The sequence below is a fragment of the Rhinatrema bivittatum genome, chromosome 4 (genome assembly GCF_901001135.1).
Source record: "Rhinatrema bivittatum chromosome 4, aRhiBiv1.1, whole genome shotgun sequence".
Classification (NCBI taxonomy): Eukaryota; Metazoa; Chordata; class Amphibia; order Gymnophiona; family Rhinatrematidae; genus Rhinatrema; species Rhinatrema bivittatum.
In genome coordinates, this window is record NC_042618.1 from 360,028,665 (window position 1) to 360,048,626 (window position 19,962).

Below are 19,962 nucleotides of genomic sequence, written 5' to 3' on the forward strand. Positions count from 1 at the left end.
TCTCCGGACTGTAGATAGTTCACTATTCTCTCTTTCAGCAGAGACTCCATTACTTTTCCCACCACCGAAGTGAGGCTAACCGGCCTGTAGTTGCCAGCCTCCTCCCTGTTCCCACTCTTGTGAAGCGGGACCACCACCGCTCTTCTCCAGTCTCTCGGCACCACTCCCGTTTCTAGGGATCTATTGAACAGGTCACACAGCGGACCCGCCAGAACATCTCTGAGCTCCCTCAATATCCTTGGATGAATCCCATCAGGCCCCATGGCTTTGTCCACTTTCAGGTTCTTTAGCTCTTCCCACACATTTTCTACTGTAAAAGGATTTTCATCTATTCCACTTCCCTCCAGTTTCTTGTTGTGCACATTATAGAGAGAATTTTACAAGGAGTTACACACTTATTTATTTATTTATTTTTCGAGTTTTATATACCGTCATTCAGTTTTGCCATCACAACGGTTTACAAAGGATCAATTTCTACAGTCGTATATTTCTACATAGAAACATAGAAATGACGGCAGAAGAAGACCAAACGGCCCATCCAGTCTGCCCAGCAAGCTTCACACATTTTTTCTCTCATACTTATCTGTTTCTCTTAGCTCTTGGTTCTATTTCCCTTCCACCCCCACCATTAACGTAGAGAGCAGTGATGGAGCTGCATCCAAGTGAAATATCTAGCTTGATTAGTTAGGGGTAGTAGGGGTAGTAACCACAGCAATAAGCAAGCTACAGCCATGCTTATTTGTTTTACCCAGACTATGTTATACAGCCCTTATTGGTTGTTTTTCTTCTCCCCTGCCGTTGAAGCAGGGAGCTATGCTGGATATGCGTGAAGTATCAGTTTTTTTTTCTCCCCTGCCATTGAAGCAGAGAGCTATGCTGGATATGCGTGAAGTATCAGTTTTTCTTCTCTCCTGCCGTTGAAGCAGAGAGCTATGCTGGAAATGCGTGATGTATCAGTCTTCTCCCATGCCGTTGAAGCAGAGAGCCATGCTGGATATGCATCGAAAGTGAAGTATCAGGCACATTTGGTTTGGGGTAGTAACCGCCGTAACAAGCCAGCTACTCCCCGCTTTGTGAGTGCGAATCCTTTTTTCTTCTCCCCTGCCATTGAAGCTATGCTGGATATGTGTGAAGCATCAGTTTTTCTTTTCCCCTGCTGTTGAAGCAGAGAGCTATGCTGGAAATGCGTGATGTATCAGCCTTTCTCCCATGCCGTTGAAGCAGAGAGCCATGCTGGATATGCATCAAAAGTGAAGTATCAGGCACATTTGGTTTGGGGTAGTAACCGCCGTAACAAGCCAGCTACTCCCCGCTTTGTGAGTGCGAACCCTTTTTTCTTCTCCCCTGCCGTTGAATCAGAGAGCTCTGCTGGATGTGTGAAGTATCAGTTTTTTTTTCTCCCCTTCCGTTGAAGCAGAGAACTATGCTGTATATGCATTGAAAGTGAAGTATCAGGCTTACATTATTACAGTCATACATTTGTTAACATGGCTTTTTAGACATACGAGTATATATTCTTTCAATGAGTCATTCAGTATAAGCTGGGCTCTTCAGGTAATGTCTAGAGCCTAGTGACATTAGGAGAATTGGTAGGCTTTTGTAAACATCCAGGTTTTAGCTCTTTTTTGAATGTTTTTAGATTCTGTTGTGTTCTTAATTCCGTTGGGAGGGAGTTCCAAAGTTTAGGGCTTCCTAGGGAAATAGCTCTCTTTCGAGTTGTGGTAAGTTTGTGACGGCTTGGTGGGATTTTTAGTAGGCCTTTGTTCGCTGATCGTAGATTTCTATTTGGTGAGTGTAGTTTTATGAATGCACTGAGCCAGTTTGTTTGTTTTTCATATATTATGTTGTGAATTATGGATAGTATTTTGTATTCAATCCTGTATTTTATTGGCAGCCAGTGTAATGAGATGAGGGTTGGAGTATTAGAATCAACTTTTCTTGTTCCTGTGAGAATTCTGGTGGCTGTATTTTGTAGGATTTGTAGAGGTCGGATGGTGGTGAGAGGTATGTTGAATAGCAGAGAGTTGCAGTAATCCAGATTGGAGAAAATGAGTAGTTGGAGTACTGATCTGAAGTCATTGTGTGACAGGAATGGTTTTAAGTGTCGTAGTGTTAGGAGTTTGTGATATCCGTCTTTGCTTTTTGCAGATATGTGGTTCTTGTAGGATAGTTCCTTGTCAATTATGACTCCAAGGTTGTGTGCGTGGGTGACAGGCGAGATTGCTGTGTCATGATTCAGAATTTTGAGCGGTGGCATGAGCGCACATATATATGTGGGTATGGGCGCACAGATACATGGCAATTTTATATCCTGCACACATTATAAAATAGCCCTGGTGCTCATATGTATGCTCCTAATTTTCTAAGTATGTGCACACAGCCATGTAATGTCAGCATTGAGACGTGCAAGAAAGAGAGTTTTATAACAAGCTTGCATCCATGCCATAACCAGTTTCACCAGTTCGCTCACCAGTTTGCCCAGTCTACAGCTAGGTCCCCCAAATCCATCTGATTCTTTAGCCTGCACTCCTAAACCCAGACCCCTGAAACACCTCAGAGATGCCTGGAAATATTTTTATTGAGAATTATACCTCCTCTATAGCAGAAATAACTTTACATTCAAATATACCTGGGTGCGTGCCCAGGCATGTGCACATCTCCTGGCCCCACCCTGGAATGCACATGCCTTGCTCTCTCCCCACTCTCATTCTGCCCCTTTTTTCCCAATGCAAGAAATTTGCTCATCAGGACTTGTTCGTGCATGTGGGCAGCTTATAAAATTGAGTGGACACATGCATGTGCTACATGCGTGCCCATCTCCGATTTTGGTATTTGCTCAGCTTTTAAAATTCACCTTTAAGAGTGTAAATGCTTTTTAAAATCAGGCCCAAAACGTTTTGAAAATGCTTACACACATGTTTGAAATCACCAGTTCACCAATACCTCCACCAGTTCACCCAGTCCTTCTTCAGTTCATCTAGACCCTCTAGCACTTCACTCTGAACCTACATGAGTTATCCTAGTCCTCCCATCCAAAACTTCAGACAAGTCCAATTTCACTTGCGTTAGTCAATAAGCAGTGTGAAAGTGTAGGAATATGTTTGTAATGTATATGCAACTATCACATGTACTTCTGAACCCCGCAGAATGCCCCTAGACTGCGTTTGTTTCCCCAGTAAAATATGTGTATGAAATGGAAAATACATGTGCACTTGTGATGCTTATAAAACAACATATATGCATGAAAACTCTTTGAAAATTCATTTCATTCTATATATATTTAAAATCAGAACCCCCCCCAGAAGATACCATGCTTTAATAAAAAATAACTTACATTTGCAGAATGATAAACATGATGAGTGTAATTTTGTCCAACAATACAGTTGCCCAATACAAAAGCATCACTTATGTCAAAGATGGTCAGCTATAAAGCTTATACAAAGTGCTCACAAAACTTGAACCCCGACATTGGAAATGTTTTGGCATGCACTGCCTGTTTCAGGCAATCACAACAAGGCACATTCTTCAAATAAGCTTTACGATGACGATCACTGATATGTTGAGCAAATCTTGCATTTAAAAAGGTGGAAAATAAATCCAAATAATAAGTAAGTAATAATATTTTGAATGGGATTTATAAGGTTTAGATGTGAGAGGTTTTGATTTATTTTTTGATTGACACTTATAAGGTTATGTTTTGAGAGGTGGTTTTTATGTGAATTGTGTATGATTTATACTTAGATGCAGCTTATATGATGCAACTTAAAGTTCATTGCAGGCATAAGGCAGTAGATTGAAATTAGCATCATAAACTGAAAAGATTTGCGTTTTTCTACACATTTTTCTTGTTTACTGCTTCTAAAAATATTGTCATAGTTTGTGTTGGGCACATGTGTGCATTGTATTGTTGGATTTCCTAGAGGTGCCGAGCCCTTTATTATGTGTGGCTGTAATTTCATAACATCCTGCTTAGGTTAACGAGAAACTCTGTGGGTAAATTATGCACAAACAGGGCATCCACATGTACTGCAAGTTCACTTGCACATTGAGCAGACAGTTTTGTGAAAGGCCATTTCTATGAGTAAATGGTAATGACTTTGAAAATTATCCCCCGAAATTGTGTTTTGCTTCTCTTAGTTGAATGTTTATGTTTATTCTTCCTCTAATGCTAATAAATAAATTTGAACAGCCTAATTAAAAAAAATTAAACAGCATGCCCCAAAAATTGTCCCCTTGATTGAGGAGATAAACTGTGTGTGTTATGGTGGTGGCGGTGGCGGGGGGAGGGGGTGTTTGAGTGCTGAAGAAAATATCACTGCCAGTTTCTTCGTGTAAATCACCATAGTTATTATACATTTTTGACTGCTTTAAAAGCTGGATTGGGGAAATCTCTCTTTTCTTTGTTTACTTTCATATGTGTTTGTATTCTTTAAGACCAAAGGTAAACAATGAGTTTTTCCTGCTATATGTGCAGCAACAAAGGCTACTTCATCCCCAGATAGTATTGGTTATAGAGCATTATTTGTTAATTCTGGGCATGATTTCCATTTAAAATCATTATGTGCAGGCTTACATATGAAGATGACCTTGGAGAAGACACTGACGGCTACTACTGAAGCATATTTATGTAATTCTGCCTTTGTTATGGTTGGAAATTTTATCTGGAATGCAGTCCCTTTGTCTGCTTAGCTGGCAAAAAAAAAAAGGATCACCCTTTGTTCTGCTTTAAACAGCTGACTACATAATACTTAGATATTTCACACCAACTTGTTTTTTTCCAAGAAGATACTTAGCACCATTAGTATTACATGGTGAATGCAAAACTTTGCGCATGTTGGGGTAGCAGGCTCATAGAAACATGATGGCAAAAAAAGATTATGGGGTAAATGTTATAAAGTTGCGTGCGGGCGTCCATGTGCACGTGCTACCCGGCACACGCACATGAACGCCCAATTTTATAATATGCGTGCGCAGGTGCACAAATGTTATAAAATCGGTGGTCGGCTCACGCAAGGGGGTGCACAATGGTGCACCCTGTGCACGCCGATGCCCGCGGCCTTCCTCAGTTCCCTCTCAGGCCGCTCCAATTTTGGAGCGGCCTGGGAGGTAACTTCCCAACCTGCCCCCTATCCCTGTCCTAATCCCTGTGGCCCCTAACCACTACACTAATACCTAAACCTCACCTCGAGTAACTAGGCGGGCCTCATATAGAGGTATAAATACCTACCTAGTATGAGCACATTATGGCTAGTCTCTCTCTCTCATATGAGGGCCCTGATAGCTAGGCTGTCTCTCCAGCAGCTTAAAATACTATTTGCAAAAACATCACAAAACAAATGAAAACAGTGTAGTTAAAGCCATGCAATATGGCTTTGCAAAATTGGAAAGCCAGCCCACTTGGCCCCAAACTCCTCCCCTTTTTCTGATTTGCATCATACCATGCGTTATGGTGCTTTCACATGCATTAAAGGTGCTTAATGCATGCGAAAACACTATATAGCACTTTAATAAATGACCCCCATTGTTTGTACCTGAGGCAATGGAGGGTAAAGCGACTTGCCAAAGGTCAGAATTGGGGGGGGGGTAGAGAGATTTGAACCCTGCCTTCCTAGGTTCATAGCCCCACTGCTCTAACTACAAGGCTTCTCCTCCACTCTAAGGGACAGATTTTCAAAGGGTTATGCATGTAACATACGCGCGTAACCCCTGAAAAGCTGTCCCCTGTGCGCGCCGAGCCTATCTTGCATAGGTTTGGCGGCGCGCGCAAGCCCCATGACGCGTGTATGTCCCGGGGCTTCGAAAAAGGGGCATTCCGGGGGTGGGACCGAGGCCTCCAGAACAACCACCGTGCCAGGGGATGGCGCGCCGGCAGCTGGCCGGCGCACCATCCTGATAAATGTCAGGAGGGGGTTTTAGAAAGGGCTGGGGGGAGGGTTAGATAGGGGAAGGGAGGGGAAGGTGCGGGGGGCGGAAGGAAAGTTCCCTCCGAGGCCACTTCAATTTCAGAGCAGCCTCGGAGGGAACGATGAAGGCTGCATGGCTCAGTGCACGCAAGCTGCACAATTCTGCACCCCCTTGCGCACGCCAACCCTGGATTTTATAACAGAAAATCAGGTTGCACGAACAAATCTACGCCTGATCACAGATTTAAAGATCTGCCCCTAAATGTGTCCCCATATGCTTTATTAATTTGTTCATTTTAATAGCGGCTCTCTGGACTGTCTTTATTTGCTTCATATCCTTTTGAAGGTTCAGTTTCTAGAATTCTACCCAGTATTCCAAATGAGGTCTCAACAGAGACTTATACAGAGGCAGTATCACCTCCTGTTGCCAACTGGAGATTCATCTTCCTATGTACCCAAGCATCCTTCTGACTTATGCTGTCAACTTATTTACCTGTTTGGCCACTTTGAGATCATCAGATACAATCACCCCCAGAACCTGCTCTCATTTTTTGTGCACAAAAAAATTCACCCCCTATACTATACTACTTTTTTGGGTTTTTGCAATCCAAATGCATGATCCTGCATTTTGTAGCATTAAATCTTAGCTGCCAGGCTCTAGACCACTAAATCCCTCCTTATGTTTTCCACAACTTCCAAGTTGTCTACCCTGTTGCAGATTTTGTTATCATCCACATAAAGACAAACCTTTTCTGATAACCCTTTTGCAATATCACTTATAAAAATGCTGAACAGAACTAGGTTGAGGAACGATCCCTGTAGCTCACCAATAGTAACCCTCTTTCCTCTGAGTGAACTCTATTTACTACCATCCTTTGTTGCCTCCCATTCAAGTAATTTCTAATCTAGTCAGTCACTTAAGGGCCCATACCTAGGATGCTCAGTTAGTTTATAAACTGCTTATAAACTATGTCAAAGACCTTGCTAAAAGTCAAGTACGCTACATCTAGTGCTCTCCTCTGATCTAACTCTGATTGATTAGAAATTGATTAGATTCATCTAACAAGACCAATTGGTAAAAACCATGCTATCTCAGATCCTAAAAACCAATAGATTCCAGAAACTGCATTATCCTGTTTCAGCAGCAGTTCCATTAATTTATTCACCACTGTGATTCATACTTTTGAGTTGTGGTCTCTCTGAGATTGCTCTCTCCGCCCCTCACTCACCATCAGCACCACCTCCCCCCCCCCCCCCCCCCTCCAGGGATGAGCCCAACATTTTTCCCCTTCCTCTCTCCACGAGTCCAGCACTTCCTTTGCTTCCAGTCCCCTATAAGTCAACACTCCTGACTTGTGCACTCTGTCTTTACCTTCAGCTGAGTGAGTCTAAGTTCTGAAATCATAGCTGCAGACTGTGTGTTGTGTGTTGTAACCTCTCTTCAGCTTTCTCCCCACATGCTGCTGTGTCTGCTCTAGAAGCACCACTCTATTCCTTTTCCCTGCCGACTTACTAAGGAAAGCGAATGGCTGGAGTTGTAAATAGAGAGGTCACAAGCTTTTTAATATCTCCCTGGAAACCCAGCAACTGTTGCAAATTCCTAGTCTCCAGGGAAAATCTGGAGAATTCCCAGGTATGCTGAGGTCAAATTAACTTGCCTGTAGTTTTCAGATTCCTCTTTAATTCCACTTTTATGAAGAGGAACCAACTCTGCCTCTCTCCAGTTTTCCAGAACTACTCTTGATTCTAAAGAAACATTGAAAAGGTCAGCAGTTTACCTCCTATCATAAACTCTATGACACTGTCTCAATTTTTCAGTGTCAGGACTAATGTTCACCTCACAACTAGTGGGCTCCTCAGCTATTTGCTTGAGAAGTTCCTCTTATAAGGATTCCAGTGTGTCTTTGCTTCTTGTTGATGTTGCATTTGACACGCTCCAGTCTACATCTGGTGGATTTAAGTACCCAATTTACAGTATCTCTGCTTTGAGTGCTATTATAGGGAAGGCTTCTAGTATGTTCATATTTACTTCTTCCTCTTGTGATTGTGGTCTAGAATGTTTCTTAGATTTAGGTGTATTGGAAATGGGTACATCTGGATATTATGGGCCAGATTTTATAACATGCGTGTGCAGCTGCATGCATGTTATAACATGCACGCGCCGAGCCGAGCAGAGCAGCCTTCCTCCGAAATCGGAGCGGCTTCGGAGGGAACTTTCTTTCCGCCCTCATGCACCTTCCCCTCCCTTATCTAACCTGCCCCCCAGCCCTAACTAAAAGCCCCCCCTGACCTTTGTTGGAGAAGTTACGCCTGCCCAGAGGCAGGCGTAACTAGCGCATGCCAGCTCTCCATCCCCCGGAGGCCTCGGTCCCGCCCCCGGAACATCCCCCGGGCCAGCGCCCCGCCCATGGCCCCACCTCCGGAACACCCCCGGGCCAGCGCCCCGCCCATGGCCCCGCCCCCAGAAGGTCCATTTTTTTCAAACCCCAGGACTTACGTGCATCCTGGGGCTTGCACACCGCTGAGCCTATGCAAGATAGGCTCAGCGCGTGCAGGGGGAGGCAAAGGTAGGGTTTCGGGGGTTGCACGCATATCTTATGCACGCAACCCTTTGAAAATCTACCCCTATGTTTCCAAATGAAAAGAATGTATAAAGGTATTTGACTTTTATTTTATAGAAACATATACATGGGCTATGAAAAATGCTAGCTTGACTTGTTTTATTAGGTTCAAAAAGAGGTATGTTGCATGGAAAAAAGTACAAATGTGATAATTGGCAATACAGCAAATGAAGAAGTGGAGAAGATGAGAGGTACACACACAGTAGAGAACCATATAAACATAGTATAGCGCTAATGGATGTAAGGATCCTTGAAAGTTCAAAGCCAAAGTTAAGTCAGTGAGAATGTTGCCAAGCAATTCCATCTTTTATTTAAGGGTGCAGCAGATTTCAGTCCCCTGACATGACCATTTTTCACCACTCCGGCTGCGTCGGGAGGGACAGAAGCCCAAACTGCCAAAGATAAAGGGAGGGTAAAGACAAATAAGGATCCAAATTGAAACCAAAATGGCTACATAGATTTGAAAGTAAATAGGTAAATGAATAAATAGTTAACAGGAATATTCCTCAACAAAAGCAATACAACATTTAGCATCCCCAGATACTAGCAAAGAAAGGGGGAGGATGGGGAGGGGTGGAGCAAAAAGATGGCAGGGAATGGGGGGGGGGGGGGGGTGGAAGGAACAGAATAGGAGAAAAAACCAGAGCAGGGGAAAAAGACATTCAACAGTGTATACATTGTAAACGAATGCCAAGACATACCCAATATCACAACGCTGTGACAGTACAGTGTCTCCAAACACTATCAAAAAGAAATAAGGGAAAAAGGGGAAAGAGAATAAAATATCAGCAACACAGGGAATATGTAAAATATGTGAAATTGGCAGTACATACTGCACAGGCTAAATAACAAGCAGAACACTCAGGATTTGGCAGAAGGCTAAAGTGCGCAAACGGCACTTGCAAAACACAATTCAAAGAAGACCTGAAATGCAATTCAAACAAAAAATTTGAACCAAAAAAACAAAAAAAACCAAAAAAAACCCAACACAATTCAAACAAAAAAAATTCAAACAAGACCTGAAAATTTGGCTGTTCCAAAATGCGTATTGTACAAAATAACCTGTTTTATTACATAATCTATTAACAAAACAATCTACCTGACATCTCAAACCTATTTTATATAAAGAACCCCCTTCAGAATGACCTCCCCCCATGAAAACTATTAATCTGATAATTTGCAAAGTTTTTTCTATCCCCTTCATTCCTAACCCAAGTACTATCCCTCTACGAACAATCAATACATGTTGTTCTCCTAAGTCTAGTCACTAATAATTGTGAATAACATTGCTGTAATGATATTGTTGTTATGAAATTGCTGTTAAGATATTGCTATAATCAATATTTTGTGATACGTGGTATATAATTAGTGATTGTCAACACTGTAAACCATGGTGATCTAGTGATTTTCACATGGAACAACAGTATATTAAACCTCTAAATAAATAAATAAGTAAATAATATGTTGGAATACTAAATGTGCGCAAACCAAGGGGAAACGAGCAGAATAGTTCAGAATCCACACATTTGTTTAAGTAAGGCAATTATTTATTGCAACGACTCCACAGTTTTTAATGCAACACAATTCTTCTAAATTTCAACAAATCCCCCGACACGGTATCCGTGTTTCGCCTTACGGCTGCATCTGGAGGAACGGCAACAAATCTTAATAAATATGAGATGTCTAACTCAGATTTATTAAGATTTGTTGCTGTCCCTCCAGATGCAACTGTGAGGCGAAACACGGATACCGTGTCGGGGGATTTGTTGAAACTTAAAAGAATTGTGTTGCATTAAAAACTGTGGAGTCGCCACAATAAATAAGTAATTGCCTTACTTAAACAAACGTGTGGATTCTGAACTATTCTGCTCATTTCCCTTGGTTTGCATATATTGCGTGCAGAATTACTCTTCCTTGATACTGTAGAATGCTAAATGTTGCATTGATTTTGTTGAGGAATATTCCTGTTAATTGTTCCTTCATTTATCTCTTTATTTTCAATTCTGTGTTGCCATTTTTGTTTCATTTTGGATTCTTGTCTTTACCCTCCCTTTTCCTGTTGGCAGTTTAGGCTTCTGTCCCTCCCGATGCAGCTAGAGTGGCAAAACACAGTCCATGTTGGGGGACTGAAATCTGCTGCACCCTTAAATAAAAGATGGAATTGCTTAGTAACATTTTCACTGACTTAACTTTGGCTTTGAACTTTCAAGGATCCTTACATCCTTTAGTTCTATTATTGGCAATACTACATCTGTCTCTTTCCATTTTAATTTCTATGGAATGCTTCAATCAGAATTATATTCCATGCTTGATGTTATGCGTCATACATTTTCAACTCTCTCAAATGTCTCTTGGTTTTATTTATTCTTGTTCAAACATGTGCTCTTTTGAGGTTCTCCATTGCACTACCTCATCAGACACCTCAACCCTCATTTCTCCCCATATCCTGCTTCTTCCTACATTTTTCTCAGCTGTCTTTGTTCCCTTGGTGCTCTTCCATCTCTTTTGCTTCTCATTTTCCATAGCCTCTCTCTGGGATTGTCTCATCAATCATGTTTGCCTTTCTCCTTTCACTTCCAAATCTACCTCTACTTACCTGAACTCTGCTGGAATTCTGGAGCCCTTTGCTTCCTTTCCATGCTCAAGCTGAGCTTTCTTTTAACTACTTTTCCTCCTTTTTTTATTGCCTTCTGTACGCACTATCAGACAAACCTAGTTTTACAAGATTTGTGAACAGAATGGATTGTCTAAATGTGAGCAGCATTATCATGACTTCTTTTAGCTCTTTCTTACCAACATTTTCCTTATCTCTTTTACGCATATTAAAGTACATTTTAAAAGCCCTACATGTGCCAAATCAGGGAGATACGCGCGGCTCTCAGTCTGGCACTCAGTGCGCGTACTTTAAGAAGCATCCATGGACACAGGTATCTCCCAATATGCGCACAAAAGAAAAAATACAAAAAAGGGGTGGGGCATGGGCATAGTCTAGGTAGGGCATGGGCATTCTGGGAATTTAAATGCAAACCGGCATGTAAGTATTTATACGCACAAGCGTGCACCAGGGTCCCCTACTGCGTAACTCTACTTCTGCTATAGATGGCGTGTTAGTTATAAAACAAAAAAAAAAATAAGATAGCCAGTGGGGTTTTAATGGTTGGGGCAGGTAGGGAAAAAGAGAGGCTGGTTAGCTAGGGGGGTTAGGAAGTCCTATCCTGTAACTGGGCAAAGTGGGAATGAACTGGTTTAACTGGTAATTGCGTAGGCATGCGTGTATGTTAAAATACCCACCACTTGCGCAGTAGAAGTGGCACATGAGCATATCCATATAAAATGGTGTGCACATTTACATGCGTGCAGCCGATTTTATAAGATGCATGCATATACATGCACATGTTATAAAATGGCCGTGTCCATGGGCGCAAGCCGGCATATGCTCGTTTATGCACGCCTGCTTGGCTGTTTTAAAGTTACCGTCATAGTATATTTTGAATCTTTTGTCACTTGTATGCTCTGTTCCATATAAAAATTTATAAGCCTCCTGATTTGCTAATGAAGATTTTGTTTTCAAGTAAGTGAAGTTTCATTTTTATTGTGCATTAGTCACAGCATTAACGAGGGTGATGTCATTGAAGCATACTGAGGCAAATGAGGGGAAAGGACAACTTGCTTTTTAACAGGAGTTACATTGAGCTGAGAATGAGTTAAAATAGTTCTTTTTAAAGAGCTGTATGTCATCTGTTTGACAGGGCAGTTTGTAGGGATGTAGTGTGATTTTATTATTAAGATTTGCAAAAATTGGTTCATTAAACATGTAGGGAAAGAGGAAAGCAAGGAGGATTGTTTCAGATCATTTTCCCCAACCATTATATGAACAAACCTTAAGTTGACAGGACTGTAAACTGACCCTTATGTTAAAAACTTAGGAACAGTTTGGTTGCATGCCGTATTTAATGCTGAAGCCAAAACTTCCCTGATTGATGTGGCATTAAATGGCACATTAAATAAGACATGGAAGCCAAAAGGGATCAAACTGGAAGGTCTCTATTGTCATTCTGCGATAACAAAGTGCTTGCTACTTGGCTCCGCTTATTTAACTAGTTCATATTCTTTGTTCATTTTTCTAGTTGCCGAGGCTCTAACGATATATTGACTTGAGTGTTTTCCAGATTGGCAAAGAAAATGTTTGCATATTTTTTCTTAAGTTCATTTTTCTTTCACTGAGAAATTGTTTCTACAATGGATGAGGGCATAAGTAATAGTGTTCAATTAATTTTTTTTTTTTTTACTCTTGTCACATAAAAGATTGATATAGTGGTGTGAAATAGATCACATACCAGAGGTACATCTAAGCTGTTGGACTAATGGCTTACTTATTAATATTCATGAGCCTTCTCATTTAGCTGATGGTTTTGGGATTTGATCAAAGTAAGGAACACTGCTATTGCTAGAAGGAGCCTTATCTGTGGCACAGCTAGGAGGATTACAGTCTTTTGGCATCCACTGTGAATATGACTGGGCAGCATTTTAAAGTGCAGTCTTGATCTTTACTGGTTTTGACTCTCCACTATCAAAGCCAATATAACAAATGGATTTCAAGCATCCTGGTGGAGCCTGCATGTAGGTTCCTTATTCTAAAATTGTTTTCTTCTTTTTGCTCTGTTTGTTTCTAAAGGTTCAGCAGAGAAGATGACCATGTAGACGCTACAGCTAGAGTGTAGCACACAATGGAAAATGGTGAATGGGATGGAGCTGGTCTGCAGCCTTGAAAGCAGAAATTCTCTGGACTGTTACCTGATTAAAGACATCTCTGCCGTCAAGAGAGTCCTCGATTAAGCTCACACGAAATACACTGGATTGCTTTTTGCCCCTTGGATGCAATTCGAGTTGCAAATATTTGCAACCTTTGCACATTTTTAAAATTCTGTACATACGCACATCAGAGCAATATTTGAAGTTAAAATGGGTGATATGACAAACAGTGATTTCTACTCAAAGAACCAAAGAAATGAAGCCAATCATGCAGGAGAGTTTGGGTGTACGCTGGAGGAGCTGCGCTCCCTTATGGAGCTTAGAGGAGCAGAAGCAGTAGGAAAAATTAAGGACTTCTATGGGGACACAGATGGAATGTGCAGACGTTTGAAAACGTCACCCACTGAAGGTAAGTGCATTCTTTTTCAAGCCTCTCGTTCATTGTGGAGGTGCATAACAAGTATATAATGCAAGATGAAGTTTCCCACCCCTTTTTTTGGATAGGGGCACTGTTGAATCAATCTAAATGTTTTGATAAACGCCCAACAATGGCACTCCTACTGAAGTATTTTCGTTACATAAATGTCTTTCATAATAACTGCGAGAAGTTGTCAGTGTCAATTGCAAGAATTTCAGCTTCTTGTATGGGAGGCTTTTTTTTTATAGTTAGCACTCAATCTGTTGCTGGAAATAAGGTATCCATGCCGAAATATATTAGAAAAGAACATTTTATTGGAACAGACTATGAGGCAGAATAGAATAGGAAATAAAATAAATAAGAGACTTTATTCATCTAGATCAGCTAAAGTAATTGCTTATTATCACAATGTAGTTGCTGTGTAGCATCAAGAAATGAATTGTACTGGACTCGTTGTATGCACCTTTCATTTTTTGGCCTCACCCCTTTATAAAGAACAGTACTAAGAGAAACTCAATGACTTGCTTCTGATAAATAACAATTGTAGACCTAAAAAATATTGAAAATCATGTTTGTTTGTTTTTTTCACAAACCTGTTTATTAGTTTTCAGTAGTAGAAACATGCAACCAACATCATATATCCCCTCACTATCACCCAACCCTTCATGGGAAGGACAAATTTCAAACTATTTTACTGTGGTAACTGAGCAGTACTTGGGTAAAATCGGCAGCTGAAAATAGTCCTCTCCCTCTGTGGGCAAAAGTGCCTACACTTTCTACAGCACAAATACTTTTACCTGTGCTGTAAAGGGGTGGGGTCAGAGGTGGGTGGGGGGAGGGGCGTTCTCATTTACAATTTACTTGCAGGCCCAGGGGTACCTGGAAGCAAGCAAGGATTTGAAAAATTGTTTCCATTTCATATAGGGACAACTGTACAGCATATTTTTAGAAATATGAAAGAAATTACAGTATGTAAATTTAATTTATTTTCTCTCTATGGCCAATGCATGGTCACAACTATTTTTGGGAATCAATGTTTGTTTTCTATTTGACCCCTTTCCACTGCTAGTACACATTGTAATTTATTAGTCTTTCTTCTCATTTCTCCTACCAGACTACTGTTCACTACTAACTTTGTTTTTAATAATGATTAACCAGATTTTGACAAATTTTTAGAGAAGGCATTAGAACATTTTGGAAATATGTTAAGAAATAATCACTAAATGCTTTTTCATTTAATCTACTATTCCAATTATAAATATTTTTCTGTAAAGAGCTATTGTGTAGGAAGAAATTATTACACATATATTTGTTTATTTTAAATAGTCACTGAAAGGCAAGGGCTGTAAACTCAACATTTTGTTGATGGTAAAATGCAGTGTATGCAACAGAATGAAAAAAATAAATATTATAGGTGTAATTAGAGTCCAGCTTAATAAAATGTTATAGTCCATTCTGATTATATTGATTTGCTGCTATGCCATTTGAAGGAAATTACAAGTCTAGAGCAGTGTGGCAAATTAAGAGTGTATGTCATGACGAGAACGTTTTTTGGATTGATAGTGAACATTAGTTGTGTGTGTGTGTGTGTTATAGCTGTTCTGGAGGCTTGCATGTATAAGGGTCTTACAGTTGCTCTAGAGTGGCGTGCAGATATTGTATGTTACACATACTGTCTCTCACACACCCTTTCCACTCCCCAGTGTTCTCTCCATTTCTCTCAGAAGCCTCTCGCACTTTCCTCCGTCCTCCCCGCACACAGTCTCTCTTTCTCTTACCCATTCCACTGCTTTTCTGTGCTTTCCTCCTGCCTGCTCCTGCATGGCTGCCTTCCCCCGGCAAAACAGCCAGGAGGTAGAATCCCGAGGAGAGAGTGGCACACAGCAGTAGCAGCAGCAGCAGCAGGAAAGGAAAAGTCTCATGAACATGGCCGCCTCATTCTTCCACGTCTTCATCTGCTGTTGTGTTTCTTTGGTTTTTTTTCCCTGCCTGCCAGATCCTTGTGATGTCAGTGTCAAAAGTAGATGGCTGGGCAAACCAAAAATACAAACATTTTTTTTTATTTCATCAAACTTGCTAAAAATATAAAGAGCTCTTGCAGGAGCTCAAATATCTGACTCCTTTCCCATGTTAATAATTAATCCAGTGTAAATGTGTTTCATGGGAAGACCAATCATAACTCAAACTCAGAATGCATTTTTTGACTAATCAGTATTAATTATATATATACTAGGAGGGTGGCTAAAATATTAACTGGTTCAAGCATTTACACCTTTTGTTCATATTGGTGAATATAAGTATAACCGTTTAATTGGGGTGGTGTCATTTTCTGAATACTTGAAACAATACTGCGTTCTGCAGAGAAGTAAAGAAGAAAAAGTCCTTACGGTGATTTCAAGCTGGAGGCTTCATTCTTTCTTCCTTGATGTTATACCCCGTTGATCCAAGCTATCAAGATACTAGAGTTAATGTGAGTGACATCTGGATGTTTCAGAAGAAAAGCTAATATAACATGAATGGATTCCAGTGAAGTGACAATATATAAAAATATACGAGGCCAATAATGTGGGCAGGCAGGAAAAGAGGGTCATCCTCTTTCTTTTTACCTAGTGCAGACCCACAGTTCTGATTATTAAACAAATGTGCTTTCAAGTAAATAAATAAAAATCTGCTGTGTGTGTTTAGCTTATTTAGTTTAGTTTCCTAATTCTTCCTATCTCCCTCATGTATGCAATTATGTCAGCCTCCAGTATTTTGCCATACTTCCTTCTCACAAGTACTAAAGTGAGTTTAGGCAAAGAAAATAGGATACAGCTTCCTTTAGAGCTACATCCACTTTTGTTCTTTAACTGGCCCTCTAGTTATCATTTTGAAATCAATATTGTGTAGGGATGTGAATCGTTTTTTGATGATTTAAAATATCGTCCGATATATTTTAAATCGTCAAAAATCATTAGAGCCGCGATACAATAACAATTCCCCCGATTTATCGTCAAAAAATCGTAAATCGGGGGAAGGGGGAGGGGAAGGGGGAGGGCGGGAAAACTGGCACACTAAAACAACCCTAAAACCCACCCCGACCCTTTAAAATAAATCCCCCACCCTCCCGAACCCCCCCAAAATGCCTTAAATTACCTGGGGTCCAGAGGAAGGGTCCCGGTGTGATCTTTTACTCTCGGACCTCCGGTGCTTGTAGAAATGGCGCCGGCGCTACCTTTGGTTTTTCCATACGGAAAAACGATTCGTGGCAGGAGATCGCTCCCGGACCCCCGCTGGACCCCCAGGGACTTTTGGCCAGCTTGGGGGGGCCTCCTGACCCCCACAAGACTTGCCAAAAGTCCAGCGGGGGTCCGGAACGACCTCCTGCAGTCGAATCGGCGCCGGCCGTAGACAACACGGAGGGTGGGGGATTTATTTTAAAGGGTCGGGGTGGGTTTTAGGGTTGTTTTAGTGTGCCAGTTTTCCCGCCCTCCCCCCCACTGGACCCCAGGTAATTTAAGGCATTTGGGTGGGGGATTTATTTTAAAGGGTCGGGGTGGGTTTTAGGGATGTTTTAGTGTGCCGTTTTCGATTTACACGATTTTCACGATATTTAAAAAACCCAAACGGCGACGATCTGATTCCCTCCCCCTCCCAGCCGAAATCGATCGTTAAGACGATCGATCACACGATTCACATCTCTAATATTGTGTTCATTTATCACCACCCTCTCTCATTCCCACTCCTCTTTCATTCCCACTCCTTATTTCAGAAATTTGGTATCCTTTTTAATACACCTTTACAACCTGCACATACTGGGGCGGATTTTAAAAGGGCTACGCACGTAACCCTTTAAAACCCCTCCTGCGTGCGCCGAGCCTATTTTGCATAGGCTCAGCAATGCGCGCAAGCCCCGGGACGCGCATATGTCCCGGGGCTTGAAAAGATGGGCGGGGCATGGGTGGGGAGGGGCAGGGCATGGCCAGAGGCCTCGCCACTGTCGCTGGGCCCAGGGATTGCGTGCCGGCACTCGGCCGGCTCGTGCAACCTACGCCTGCCCAGAGGCGTAAATAATACAACAAAGGTGGGGGGGGGGCATTTAGATAGGACTGGGGGGCGGGTTAGATAGGGGAAGGGAGGGGAAGGTGGGGGGGGGGCGGAAGGAAAGTTCCCTCCGAGGCCGCTCCGATTTCGGCCTAGGAGGGAACGGGGAAAGCCATCGGGGCTCCCCTAAGGCTCGGCGCACGCAAGGTGCACAAGTGTGCACCCCCTTGCGCATGCCGACCCCAGATTTTATAATCCGCGCGCATAATTTAGGAGCGGACTGGGAAGGAACTTTCCTACCCCCTACTCTAACCTCCTTTCTCCTTCCCCTCTCCTCCCTACCCTCTAAATTGACTTTTATTTTGGTTTTACCTTTTCTTCAACAAGTTACTTCAGGCCCGACCTGAAGTAACTTGCGCGTGCTGGCAGCCGGCCAGCGTTCAAGGCTCTGGGACAGCAATGAATAGCGCTGTCCCGGCCCACCCCTGCTCAACTCCTTGGACCGCCCCCACCGCGGGTGGCGCGAGCAAGGGGGGTAAAAATATACAAAGTCGTGTGGTGACAAGATCGGGGCTCCCCCAGTTCCCTCCCAGTCCGCTCCAATTTAGGAGCAGACTGGGAGGGAACTTTCCTACCCCCTACTCTAACCTCCTTTCTCCTTCCCCTCTCCTCCCCACCCTCTAAATCGGCTTTTTTTTTTGTTTTACCTTTTCTTCAACAAGTTACTTCAGGCCCCGACCTGAAGTAACTTGCACGTGCTGGCAGCTGGCCAGCGTTCGAGGCTCTGGGACAGTGATGAATGGTGCTGTCCTGGCCCACCCCCGCTCCACCCCTTGGACCGCCCCTCCCCGCTCCCGGGACTGCTCCTTCTTAGAGGCCTGGCTCTTGTGCGTGTAACGGGGGATACGCGCGCAGCCAGGCCTCTTCTAAAATGCGCACAGCACACAAGCCCTGGCCGTGCGCATATCCCACGTTTTTACGTGCAGGGGGGTTTTAAAATCAGCCCGTACATGAATAGTAAGAATCAGCTCTTCTTGAACTAAATGTATTTTTTGTGATTCTGTACGACTTACATTTCAAATCACTCTCACTTTTTGTTCAAAATGTTTCTCCTTTTAGGGACACTGAAGGAAATTCAAAATTATCTTTAAATAGCAATAACAGATATTAGTTGAAAAGTTGATTCTGTGTTCAGCACAATATTCTGGGATATGCTATATCATGTCAGTTGTATTTATTTAAAGTTTTTGTTCTAGAACACGGGTGGGCAACTCTGTTCCTCAAGGGCCCCTGACTGTTTTGGTTTTCTGGATACACGTATGGAATATACATGAGATAGATTTGCACTCACTCTGCCTCAGTTGTATGTGAATCTATGTCATACATATTTATTAGGCTTATCCTGAAAACCCAATTGGTTAGGGAGGCCTTCAATGACCAGAGTTTCCCACTTTTGTTCTAAAAGGAACAGATTATTGTGTAATTGGAGTTCCTTGCATTGCGTCTGTCCATGCCTAAGACTCTGACTGAACCTGTGCCATTCCAGCGTGATCCACGACCAGCCTAGGATGGGCTGTGTAGGGCGTGCCTTGGTACAGGCTTCTACCAAATCTTCGCCATGTTCCAGCTTCAGCTATTCCACACCTCGTCTAGAGCCTGCTTCGCATTCAAGCGTGGTCCGCAACCAGTCCATGGGCAGTGGCTGTGTAGGGCGTGCTGCATCGCAGTCTCAACCCAGTACTTGATCTTGCTCCTGAATACCTTTGCCTGCAGTACCTTGCCTCTGAACCTTTGTCCAAAGTCCTTGCATGAGTCTTTGTCTGTGCACCCAAGTGAGTCTTCGTCTGTACCTCCAAGTTCCTCGTCTACGTCTAGAGTCCCTATGTTCCAGATCCTTTGTCTGCCCTCGTCCTTAGTCCGGCCTGCTGCTTCTTTTCATTCCTGGTGGCAGGTCCGACAGAGGGTCAGACCGTCCGTCTACACCCATGCTGGGACACACCTCACCAACCCTCGGTGCTACCTAGGAGTTCTCTGGGGTCGTGCTGAGGCCCAAGGGCAGTGGCACACAGTCCCCTCAAGATGGGATCGCTCTCCTAGCGCTCCTTCCTTCCGTAACAGAATGAAAGGCCTCCGTAACAATAACTGTCAATGTAAGAGTACTTTAAACAGGGAAATTTTTTTATCTGATAGAGAAATATCTTCTGATGTACTCTATCCTTTAGGATTTGAGTCACTTAAATTTGGG

General features: G+C 42.5%; 1 protein-coding gene across 1 annotated transcript in view; it reads left to right on the forward strand.

Annotated features, from left to right (window-relative positions):
- Positions 1-19,962, forward strand: part of ATP2B2 (ATPase plasma membrane Ca2+ transporting 2) — a 1,801,891-nt gene that overhangs the window by 1,046,300 nt on the left and 735,629 nt on the right. The window contains exon 5 of the mRNA XM_029600768.1: positions 13,200-13,685. Within this exon, the coding sequence (XP_029456628.1) occupies positions 13,487-13,685 (199 nt within the window). The 5' untranslated portion in view covers positions 13,200-13,486. The remainder of the gene's footprint in view (positions 1-13,199; positions 13,686-19,962) is intronic.